The sequence below is a fragment of the Ciona intestinalis genome, unplaced genomic scaffold, assembly GCF_000224145.3.
Source record: "Ciona intestinalis unplaced genomic scaffold, KH HT000296.1, whole genome shotgun sequence".
In the NCBI taxonomy this organism is placed as follows: domain Eukaryota; kingdom Metazoa; phylum Chordata; class Ascidiacea; order Phlebobranchia; family Cionidae; genus Ciona; species Ciona intestinalis.
Window position 1 is genome coordinate 1 of NW_004190617.1, and position 11,760 is coordinate 11,760.

At 34.9% G+C, this 11,760-nt stretch overlaps 3 protein-coding genes across 8 annotated transcripts; 1 reads left to right on the forward strand and 2 right to left on the reverse strand.

Annotated features, from left to right (window-relative positions):
* Nucleotides 1-1,310: 1,310 nt before the first annotated feature.
* Nucleotides 1,311-3,717, reverse strand: LOC100186022. 6 transcript variants are annotated; one of them, XR_003397136.1, is made up of 9 exons: nucleotides 3,611-3,717; nucleotides 3,360-3,554; nucleotides 3,014-3,181; nucleotides 2,831-2,903; nucleotides 2,596-2,771; nucleotides 2,353-2,518; nucleotides 1,977-2,133; nucleotides 1,581-1,765; nucleotides 1,311-1,386 (listed from the first exon to the last, which is right to left on the reverse strand). XR_003397136.1 is itself a non-coding variant. In XM_026839471.1 (8 exons), the coding sequence occupies exons 1-7, from the start codon at nucleotides 3,617-3,619 to the stop codon at nucleotides 2,021-2,023; spliced, it is 900 nt and encodes a 299-aa protein (XP_026695272.1). In that variant the 5' UTR covers nucleotides 3,620-3,717; the 3' UTR covers nucleotides 1,311-1,386; nucleotides 1,977-2,020. The 6 variants fall into 6 exon arrangements, 5 of the variants coding, with proteins under 5 accessions (XP_026695272.1, XP_026695273.1, XP_026695271.1 ...); XM_026839471.1 differs by lacking the exon at nucleotides 1,581-1,765; XM_026839472.1 differs by lacking the exon at nucleotides 1,311-1,386 and having other exon boundaries at nucleotides 1,427-1,765; nucleotides 2,608-2,771.
* A 4,460-nt stretch (nucleotides 3,718-8,177) lies between these two features.
* LOC108950579 lies at nucleotides 8,178-10,514 on the forward strand. The gene is made up of 4 exons (XM_026839475.1): nucleotides 8,178-8,735; nucleotides 9,123-9,275; nucleotides 9,439-9,612; nucleotides 9,993-10,514. The coding sequence occupies exons 1-4, from the start codon at nucleotides 8,371-8,373 to the stop codon at nucleotides 10,396-10,398; spliced, it is 1,098 nt and encodes a 365-aa protein (XP_026695276.1). The 5' UTR covers nucleotides 8,178-8,370; the 3' UTR covers nucleotides 10,399-10,514.
* LOC113475379 lies at nucleotides 10,464-11,636 on the reverse strand. Its single transcript, XM_026839476.1, has 2 exons — nucleotides 11,342-11,636; nucleotides 10,464-11,125 (listed from the first exon to the last, which is right to left on the reverse strand). Exons 1-2 carry the CDS (start codon nucleotides 11,619-11,621, stop codon nucleotides 11,043-11,045), a joined length of 363 nt encoding a protein of 120 aa, XP_026695277.1. The 5' UTR covers nucleotides 11,622-11,636; the 3' UTR covers nucleotides 10,464-11,042.
* Nucleotides 11,637-11,760: the final 124 nt, after the last annotated feature.

An 11,760-nucleotide genomic window follows, 5' to 3' on the forward strand; every position in this document is an offset into this window, starting at 1 on the left:
TGTTGAAGACATACACACGATTTGGACCAAAGTAGATCCTAAATAGTAATTTAAATAAACCACTAGTAGATTCATAAACTAAGTTTAAACATAAACTATTCCAATAAAGTTTGTTTTTAATTCGTACCTAACATTATCCTAAAGTTTTGTTTACCGCTCACCACCTTTCCATTGACCAAGATCTGAATATTATCAGCAAGTGATTGAATATAAACATCTTGTCCATCATTTTCAACCAATGCATGATTTTTTAAGATTCTGTTAAACACAACGATAAATATTTTTTAAAACTAACTACAGAATACAGTTTAAATTCGGAGTGTAAGTAAACTGTGTAACACAACAAAACTGAATTCACAGATAGGTGGAAAGTAACATGAAAGCTGCAGTCGCTAAAACACACTTTGGATAAATTTGTGTTATAATAGCTTTAAAAAGTGTGACATTTAACAGTTTCTACCTTTTTTAATTCTTCCATGACATATACATGTTCCTTTTCAACTTGCAGTTTCTCGGCCTCGTTTTTATATTTCTGCTTGATTTTTTGCAACTCTTGTTCATGCTTCTCAAACTATGTTGATAAAAATTGTTCAGTAACTGATACGTTTTTTTAAATTCAAACATATTTAAAATTTTTATGGAAATAATTTATCCACAACAATAACTTAAAGTTAAAGTATGAATTTAACTTACTTTATCCGCTCATAGCCGGAAAACGACAGTTGTTAAACACAGGTGTTCTGCTTCATACACCTCGTGCCAGCTTACGAGTTACCAAGTATGTAACTTCGTAGGTGATTAATTTTTTGAGATTTTTTCATTTTTTTTATGTGTGAATGATAATTTTGACAACCCATAAGTGACCACTGGGTTGGAGCAATTGCGGTTAAGTGTCTTGCCCATGGACACATACCCCCATGGTAACTCGTAAGCTGACACAAGGTGTATGAAACAGAACACCTGTGTTTTTTAATGACTGTCGTTTTCCAGCCACACAAGGATAAGGTAAGTTACATTAAATTCAATCCACAACATTCTCAGGTATGTGTAACATAATAAATATATGAAAAATAAACACAGCAACCCTTAAGGTACACAACAACAGACCTAATAACATGTAGAGTACAGTCTATCAACCAGTTCGTGACATTAAAAAAATGCATGAAAATATCCTACTCTAACCCTTTGCAATGACGAAGTAGGTTGATAGTTTTATAATAATAATGTCATTTTGTGGAATGAGCATTAATTACATTGTTTATTTAAAAGTTTTAATGTTTGAATTTACTTACAAGTTTTCCAATTTCGTCTGCATATCTTTTATCATATTCCCCTTGAACTTCCTTCAGCTCTTTTTCATGGTTTATTCTCAGCATTTTCAGCTTGCTTAAAAATAAATACATAATATAAACCAAATTATTTTACCATGCTCAGAAAGAATTCTTTAAAACATTATATAGTTTAAAATCGCCTGTAACTTTGCCTGCCGAAAATTACAGACAAATATTATTTTGAATTTTGTTACTCGATTCTTCACTTGTCCCGTGAAATAACTCTTGTTCTACTACCGAGTTCTGCACCTTGTCTACCATAGCTTCCCGCTTGCCTTCATACTGCTTATACAAAGATAGATTCTGGATTCTTTCAATCTAATAAAATATGGTTGTGAACCTCTTGACCCATTTTGTTAAAAATGGGTGAGATTTTATCATGACGAGGTGAATGGAGGAAAAAACACATCTAGCCACTGGAACCTCTTTGTCACCTAAGAATAATGTTTGAATTTTAAGAGGTTGGTTTGGAACGAGAAAGTGGTTTCAAATGTCAAAGCTTTGCTTGGTATCCATTACAGTAGTTTACTATGTTCTGTTAATACACTTTCATTTATCTTGCTTCATACATAAATGTAAACAAACGGTTATTGGGTTTAAAAGGTTGAACAATGATGTACGATGTAACTACTATTTACTTTTTACCTAAGCCAAGAACAGGCATCACAACTGTTATTGCTCCCAAGGTGTCACTCTTTTCCAAAAGTAATGCGGTAACTTTCAGTAGCAAATTTTGGATTATTCTTGCACTCTGTCTGTAGTTTAGGCCCAACATGGTGGAGCAAGATCCTGCTAACTTGACCTGTTACATTTTTCAAAATTAAAATTTAATATAGTCTGTATGGTTACTGTCCCATGGCAAGGCCCCTATGGGGTGTGGGATTTAGGCCAGAGTTGGTTCATTGTTCCTAAATTTCTTTCATACCCTATACATTCTATAATCTGTTTGGAGGTAAAAATGTCTGAATAATAATTTACAGGCAAATTAAATATAAAATGCTTGTTAACATTGTTCAAATACCTCTAGCTAGAATAAAATCAGATCCTACACTGTTTACAATGATGTTTGATTTTGGCAGATCAGTGATACCACAATTTGCAACTTGAACAATAATCTCTCCAAACTTGAAACTATGCTTTGGCTTTATAGCTTGCTGCTTAGCGACAGTATTTGGTGTTACCAGACGCTGCAAGAACATTGTTATAATTTAATTAATCAGTTAAGGATTATACCGTTATGCAGCTGCAGAATAGGCTTAGCTACTGTTTTTAGTACTTCAAGAGCTTTTTCATGTTCCTGCTTAATAGCAGTATTCAGTGTGTTGGCGAAATTCTCTTTATTTCTAATACTGCTTTTCTCCAAACATTCAAGTGCCGCTGCTTTACTCTGTTGATGAATGCGTTCAAAGTCTGTTTCACTAATGAATGAATTCCCTGTCGTTTGTGATAAATGGAATATTTTAATTTTATGTTCAACCGTGTAAATTATATTGTGCATACCTCCCCAACCATGTTTTTATATATAGTGACACTTTCTAAAATCTTGCCCATTGCATTTTCAAGAAGTTCTTCCTAATTTGAAAATATTCAAGAGAATTAAATATATATATTAAAAAATATTTAAAAAAAAACATAAAAATAAGTTCCGTTTGCACACCGTAATCGGGACACAAAATATTAACCTCATATTTTGCATTACGATTTCGAAAGTCATTGAATTTTTTTTCCAACACAACATTAATTTTGTCACCAAAATCCTTCAGTAGTTGCTTGTTAAGTTTGTTGGAGACATGTTTCACACAACCTTGCAGCACACCCTCATTCTTTTTAAACAACCCGTCTTTCATGACCTAGATATTTAGAAAACACTAAATATGGTTCAAAAAAAAGTTATTTAAAAGGAAAAAGCGTGCTAGCCTAAGAACAAGGGACTCTGCAATTTGCTACTGAAATCACTAAAAACAGAATGCACAGGGTTTGTTACTAAGAACAAAATAGTTTGATACAGAACCTAAAAAAACAGCCTACCTCTGGGTTCTTATATGCTGTACGGTATTCCTCACAGATTTCTTGTATACGCTTATTAAATTTTTCTTTGGTTGAATTCACCAGACCAATAGGAGCTTTTGGCAAATTGCTGGCCAGCTCTTCATTTGCAGTTCGTTTTGCTTGCTTGTGTAACTCCTCAAATGGTAGTCGCGAAGGGGAATCCATTGTTTGATGCTGAAACCAAATGTGGTAATGCAGAATCCTGAACTATATTACTACTGAGGGATTACCTTTTTCATAATACTTCGGTACAGAACTATGGCTTCGTCAAAGGACTTTGTAAAAGTGTCTACAACAACTGTAGAACTTGTTTGTTTCTGAAATTCCAAAATTAACAAATCTTAACTTGCTATATATCTAAAATTCCTAAAGCTTTTTATCTCAATATCTTTCTTAAAAGTAATAAAACCATATTTAAAGTAACTGGACAACTTCTTTTTAGTTTGTTCCAGTTAAATGAGGTATATAATGGAAAGTATTTACATAAAATAAAAACTAATAAATAATAAATGATTTGTACAGTTAAAACTGGTAATTCTACAGTAAAGAGTTTATTTCTGATCATTTGATTGTGTATACTAAAACTGTGTAACACTGTAAGTAATTATCAGACCACCAATATCTGGTTGCGCTGTTCATAAGTTTTATATTCCAGATTCAAAGTTTGTATCATTTGATCCTTCAATGCAGCATCACCCTGGCAGTGCTTATTTACAATAGATTCTATAATGTTAGTATGGTGACTCTTTAAAGTTGACCATGCTATGAAGTTGCCACTTCCAATTGCCTAAAAGTCAATACTTCAGATCAGATTCATGTTGTCATAGTGATGTGAGCTATTTAATGCAATTCTATTGTTGATAATCAAATGTTACATGTGAACCCAGTTTAAACTACAGAAAGTGTCACCCAGCCCTGTTGACCTGCCATTGTCAGCTTGATTGCTTACAAACATAGGTGCCAAAGATGCCTGGTTAATGTAGCAGACTGCAAATAATTAACAGAACCACATTACCCGCAGTTTTGAAAATAAGTGATAATAATATGATATGTTAATAATTTTAATATACACAAACATTTTATGTTTTCTTTACAAAAATGTTTTTTTACATTCTGATATTAAGAAACAATACAAAACCAATGTATGTACTGGTTTAGTTTGAGTAGGCAAAAAGTCAGCGACAGGAATAGGGTCCCGGTCGCAGAAATCTGGTTCCTATCACGGATCATTTTTATCATAAATCTATAAAGTTCTGAGCAAAGATTAATTGAACACATGTTTTTATGTAATGTGGAAATGTAGATTTTGTCGCCTTTTTTCATTGTTGATGGCATGTTAACAGTAAAGGTCACATCACATACCGTAATGTCTAATTTAAGTTAAAATACAGCATCATTTTTTTATTTAGAAGATAAATCTTAAAAAAAGAAATGTACAAAATATGTCACATCGAACAACTGTTATTTTTATTTAGAATCAGAGTTCCAGATTTCTCATGAAATAAGTTATAAGTATTTGGTAGGAACTAGTTTCTAGGGGAAACCGATTTCTGCCACACACTGGTCCGAGACATCTCGTTCGTGTCTTGTCCATGTAACGAATATAGAGCGTAACAAATTATCCTGTTCAGATGTACATGGTGATTAAAACGCAGAGCATCGGACACATTGCAGCGACTGGGAGACGGAAGAACACAACAACGATATTAAATATATCACACATTCTCTTCCCACGTGATCAGATCTCGTGATCAAAAAAAGGTTTTGCCAGCGGGAAATACCTTAGCAGGAGAATCCGTTCTCGAAAGAGAACCACAGAAATAAAAAAGAATAGAACGCGCATCTCCAATGTCGGCAAAGGAGAGAGGTGATACACTCTCTCTCTTTCGCGGGTCGTTCCCGTTTACTATTGTAGTCATGGCAGGGCGCCATGATTGTAGTCAATGGAGTCGATGACGTTTTATGTAGTTTTTCTTCGTTTTTTGACTTAATTTAAAGTTATAGTGTAAAACAACTATTTTCTAATATATATATATTTCTTACAAATCGTTTGTTTAAAATTTTTATCTAATTTTATTAAATAATTAAATTTCCTAAACAAATGGTAAACTGTAAGCGTTACCCTACTAAATAACTAAACTGGCCTAATAAACTTGAATAATTGGTATAGTTTTTAAAATAATTTTTTAGGTATTACTTAGCGCTATAACATATTCGAAGCTGGATCGGGAGAAAATTCTTTAAGTATATTTTTATGACGAATATTAATATTCAGTTATAAAAAAAAGTTGAAATTAATTTTTTTTTTCGATGGGGATAACATGTGAGTGACCTACATAGATGTATGCGTAAGTTATATTTTCGCCGAAATATTTTAAAATTTAATACTTGTATGATTCGGGTTATGACCCTCATACTTGTTTGTATTCTGAACCCTTCCCCGCACTTTTGTGAAGAAAATCATGTTTCATTTTTTAGGTATTACGTAGCGCTATAACATATTCGAAGCTGGATCGGGAGAAAATTCTATAAATATGTTTTTATGACGAATATTAATATTCAGTTATAAAAAAAAAATTGAAATTATTTTTTTTTTCGATGGGGATAACATGCTAGTGATCTACATAGATGTATGCGTAAGTTATATTTTCGCAAAAAAAATCGAAAATATAATATTTATATGATTCAAGTTATGATCATACTTTTTTGTATTTAACATCCATCCCCGCACTTTTTTAAAGAAAATAATGTTTCATATTTTAGGTATCACTTAGCGCTATAACATATTCGAAGCTGGATTGGGAGAAAATTCTATAAATATGTTTTTATGACGAATATTAATATTCATAATTAATATTTTTTCGAATTTCAAATTTTTCATTTTGGAATCGGTACCGCTGGGGTCTAGTTAGTACAGTGTCCAAATTTTAGGTTAGTGGTACCAGTAGAAAGTATCGAAAATGGCCGCTAGAATATCTGTATTCTAGGATCACCTTGGTACAACAGTCTATGGGAGTCGTGAGGACATAGTTTTATATAGTTTTATAACTCTTTGAATGTTCTTTGCTTACTACCAAATGGGACGAGAAATATAATGAAAAGGTGTCTCATCTTACCCCACCCCCTATTAACAAAATTCAACGAATAAACTTTGCTAAAAATAGAGTTCATTATGTAAGTGTAACAACGAAACAAACTTCGTACATCCATAATCAAAGTTAATTTTCAAAAAACTCAACTCGGGGGTGTCATTAGGCTAAAAATCCGTACACGCATCACATTTTGGTGGATCTTGGATAGGGAAAGCTCTCTTTTCAAGAAATACTCACCGGGCCCCCAACCGGGCGTGTTTTAGTATGACTCGTAACACCGGGCCTCACCGGGTCCCACCGGGTCCCACCGGGCGTATTTTAGTAGGACCGCAGAGCGAGTACGTGAAGCTATGAATCAACAACACTCGATGGATTCTTTTGTTTGGGACAGACAAACAATGTATGGTGTACCATGGCCTACTCAATACACGGCCTAGGAATACACCGAAACTGCTCCGAAAATAAGAGGCCTATTGACGCGAATAATGCCCATTATAATACATTGTTACGTCACGGTTTTATGAATGGATTTCCTTCATTTTGAATGCAGTTTGCAGTTGTTGGTAGGTTCAATACCAGTTCTAGGTTGTTTTAACTTACAGTTTATCACAGAACGTGTCGCAGGGATATTTTCTTGTATAGTTAAAATCATACCAGACATAAAAAGCAGCGCAAAAGGTTTATTAGTATATAAATATCAGTTTATAAAGCATAAAGAGAGACGAGCAATCAGATTCAGTTTACCAACACAGAAAACCTACGTTTTGATTAGGCTATATTTAATTTAGTAGACAGGCATTTGGCAAGTTTTATAATGCAGCACACCTTTATAATTTTATTTAGATTAAAAAAAGCCACCAGAATTATTAAGCAAGCTATTTAAGCATGGTTAATAGGTGTTCCGTAGTTGGATAAAAATATTTGGATAAGGGTACCATCTTTGCATGTTATGATCATGAAGAAGTGGCAAGAAGATCTTCAATCAGTAACACCATCGACAAAGGTCTAAAGTTAGACACAACACTTAAGTACGAAGGAAGGCTATCGTGAGTTTGTTTGTATTATACAGTCTTAATTTATGATGTGCTGTATGACCAATTTTTCGACCTCGAGGAAGAGCCTCTGTCCTGCTTTAACAAAAAAACCTCGAGTAGAAAATGGGTTATGAGCAGCAGGACAGATCAAGGCATAAGCACCTTTAGACAAAAGGCTAATGCTTGTGTTTATCCAATATCCTATATTGTTTAAGGACCGGTTTTAAAAGTCCACAACGGACATATCAATTAACTTACTTGTTGTTACTGCGGTGTTCTTTTGCTAGATATATATAGGCTTTCTTAAAAAACTTCTTTTAAGCCAAATACTATTTTCACTCAGCGAGTGAGCCAAACTAAACTGTCGGTAAAACTTACTTGTATGCCGCACGTGGTTAAAAGTAACTCCTATCTGTTCAGTCAGCATGCTTAAACATTTATAAAAAATATAAGATGTTGATAAAATAACCCGAAAAATAAGGTAATTTAACCGGGAATGGTAAATAAACTGTTATTTGATGCAAAAACTACAGCCAGACAGCAAAATCCATTCATAAAACCGTGACGTAACAATGTATTATAATGGGCATTATTCGCGTTAATAGGCCTCTTATTTTCTAAGCAGTTTCGGTGTATTCCTAGGCCGTGTATTGAGTAGGCCATGGGTGTACTGTATATTCTTTTGTTACCACACGGGCTGTAATAATGCCATTACGTAGGCTACCGTAAGTAAAGTTCGGTGTTCTTAAGACTTGGTGGAAAATGCGGGGGTTACCCGCCATATAACCACCTGAACTTTGCACGGGCCCTAATGTACAAGGTAAACCGGGGTATTTGAAAAGTTCATCAACCAAGTACACGAGCATGAATTACTTGGCACCTTTAGACATTAGATTCTCTCAAGATAGTATAAAAAGTAGATTCCAAGATGGTAGATCTGTTATGCAAGCTATTTTCGACATTAGAAATGGGCGAATGAAAGCCACCGATTTCCCAACTATATCAGTTAAAGATATGAACGGTAATTACTACACCTGCGACAACAGGCGACTGTACGTGTTCAGAGTTTTGCAATGCGAGGGCATCTTGAATACAGTTCCAGTACACAGAACTTCGTATATAGACTACCGTAAATTTACAACCGAGAACCAGGGTGTGTCCATCAGAGTACGGCAAGGTAGCACACTCCCACACTCGAAAATCCCAACAAATAATACAACTAAAAACAGGTGAGTTTTTACGTTTTGTTTAAAACGCAGTAGATAATGGCATCTATATTTGTTGGTTGTGTTTTCGAACATATATTTACTGTACACCTCTAATACTGTAGGGTGGGGGAAGACGAGACACCTTTAGCACATAATATCCAAATACTCTGATTGTGTTTTAAACAATTAACAACGGTCTGTGAGAGCCGTGAGGATATGGCTTTATAATTCTTTGAATGTTCCTTGTTTACTATACAAACTGGGACGAGAAAATAGAACGAAAAGACGTGTCCCATCTTCTCTCGCCCTATTATATTTTAATATTTTTAATGTGGTATATTTCGATATTCTGTAGTTAGATACTACGTCACAATAAACGTTTTCGTATTTTTATTTGTATTTTTCCGGAAGTTTTGCAAACCAAAGCGTTGCGTCAAGTAGCCCGACGGCACCCGCTGTGTCATCAATCAGTGAAACCGGTTCCACAATTAAGCCACCATTTAGAATATGTCTTCAAGAAATAAGACAAGAATCGCGGCACTCTTCGGAACTTATTTCCGGGTGAATAGTTGCTTATAAATTACTTTTGTTTTATTAATTTCAACAGAAACGCTTGTTGGACAGACAGTGTAACTAAAAACCATGTAATGTTTATACGGTATAGTGTTACCATGCACTATAGTTGTACTTTGTAAACAACGTTTTCACCATATATTGGTTTCAGAACGATTCCAAAACCATTAAGTCCCAATACTACGTCACATGTCTCAACACCGGAAAACGCCCCACCACCAGATCCCGGTTGCTATGCAGCGCACTCAACGTCGTTATTAAAACGCCCTGAAATCGTGACGATACCGGAAAGTTCTTTGGAGCCCTCTACTGGCTTTCACATAAGGTGCGTACGAGTTTACCGTTAAATGTTTTCTTTATGTTAAACTAACTTTTGGCGGCGTGTTAAAGTGGTTAGCGCGTCTGCCTCTAACCATAGGGTAAAAACGGGTTCAAAGCACACCGCTGCTATCATTGTGGGCGCATGTGTCCTTTAGCAAGACACTTAACGGCAATTGCTCCAGCCTAGTGGTCTCTTATGGGTTGTCTAAATTATCAGCCATATATAAAAAAGAAAAAATCTAAAAAAAATAATCATCCACAAAGTAACATACATAGCAATTCGTAAGCTGGCACCAAGTGTATGAACATTAGTGTTATAACGACTGTCGTTTTTGTCGAGGATAAAGCAAGTTACATTCATTCGTTTATTCTTTTTGATTTCAGAGAGTCGATTAAAGCTCCCTCCATTTTAAAAGTTAGACCCAGTGCTGTGTCTTTCTCGATACGGAATTTATCGGGAAAGATTAACAACTTAAACAAGTATTGCGAAATTATGGTAAATAACGAAGAGAATAGAAAATCGATATTAGAATCATTTGAACCGTTGCATGTATATAAGGATGGCTCACATTACATTGTTATGCGTGGTGCTGGCTTCAACATGAAGCTCTACATATGTCGAGTGCTGGAATATTGTGGAAAAGTGTCTGAAATCAGAGTTAAGATTTTGACAACACCCCCAAAGCTGCCATTTCAACCCTACAGCGAACTAGAAACAACACGATTCAACGAAAGTTTGTTGCCTCATTCAAATGAAGACGTTTTGGCAGAAAGAATAAAAAGCCTATGAACCTGTCTCGCTTATGACCAAAGAACACAAATAATGAATGACAGGAATAAAGAACGAAAACTCTATTTGAATATAGGCGAATCTTTTTATTATGTTGATACATGGTCGACAAATTATTGACTTGATGAAAAAAACTAGTAAGACCAGGTTGGGGTAAAATATACAGTCGGAGGAAATGCTACTTTTTCTCTTTTTTTATGCGACCCCATTTGGTGGTAAACGGAAATAATGCTAGCAAGATCATATATTCACAAACTGCTGCGTTGATAAATGGAACGAGTTAGCGTCACCATACCAAAAGTAACTATAGTAGGGTGGGAGAAGATGGGACAGCTTTAGCTCGTAATATCCAAATATCTTGATCGTGTTTTGAACAATTAAAAACGGTCTATGGGAGTCGTAAGGATACGGTTTTCCATTTTCTTTCTTCACTACCAAATGGGACAAGAACATAGAATGAAAAGCTGTCACATCTTCTCCCACCCTATACTATACAACAACCTATTTATTTTAGTAATAACTGGTTATAATACTTGTATATTTAAAAACACGATAAACGTGAAATACAAGAAATGCATGACCAAAGAAAAAGAGACGACGTGACTTTTATGACCTACTAATAACTATTTCTCTGTAACGACTTCTCACATTATAGTTGTAGACAGCATCGTTGCAACGACGATAAGCATGATCATGTAATTAACATGCACAGACGCCGCACCCGAACCTAAAAAGGCAAAAAATGTTTTATTTGGAAAATTTACAGATGCTAAAGACACTATAATATTAATTTACAACGCCTAGACCTATTAACCGTGGCAACTATAGCATATCTTCACGATTCCTACAGACCGTTGCTGTTAATTGTTATAACGGTCAGGGATTTTGATATTATGTGCTAAAGGTGTCTCATCTAACCACACAGTGCTACAAAAAGTGTCACCTTTAGGCTTCAGCAGATTGAATGCCCCGTGTGTGTGTTTTCGTAGTGAATGATAATGGATGCTCCGATTGGCGTAGATCGCCCCCTCCGCGTATAGAACGTTAAAATTTTGATTATTCACGTTCCAAGTGACGTCACTGCCGGCCACGGATTTCGTGACGCTCATTGGTCGATAGAACGAACACGTAATCACACCATTCGTAATGGATGACGTCACATCAGATGAAGAAAGCTGATTGGATAAAGTTAAAGAAAAGATTTTTATCAATATAGATGGCATAGTAATGCGTAACAAAATATTTTATTTTCTTATCAATATAGACAACGAGTTGTTCAATGTCTGGTAAAATACTACAATTGCCACATTTTTTCTGTCCCATCAACTGATGTGGATTTCGATTTGTAGCTCATTTACCCTC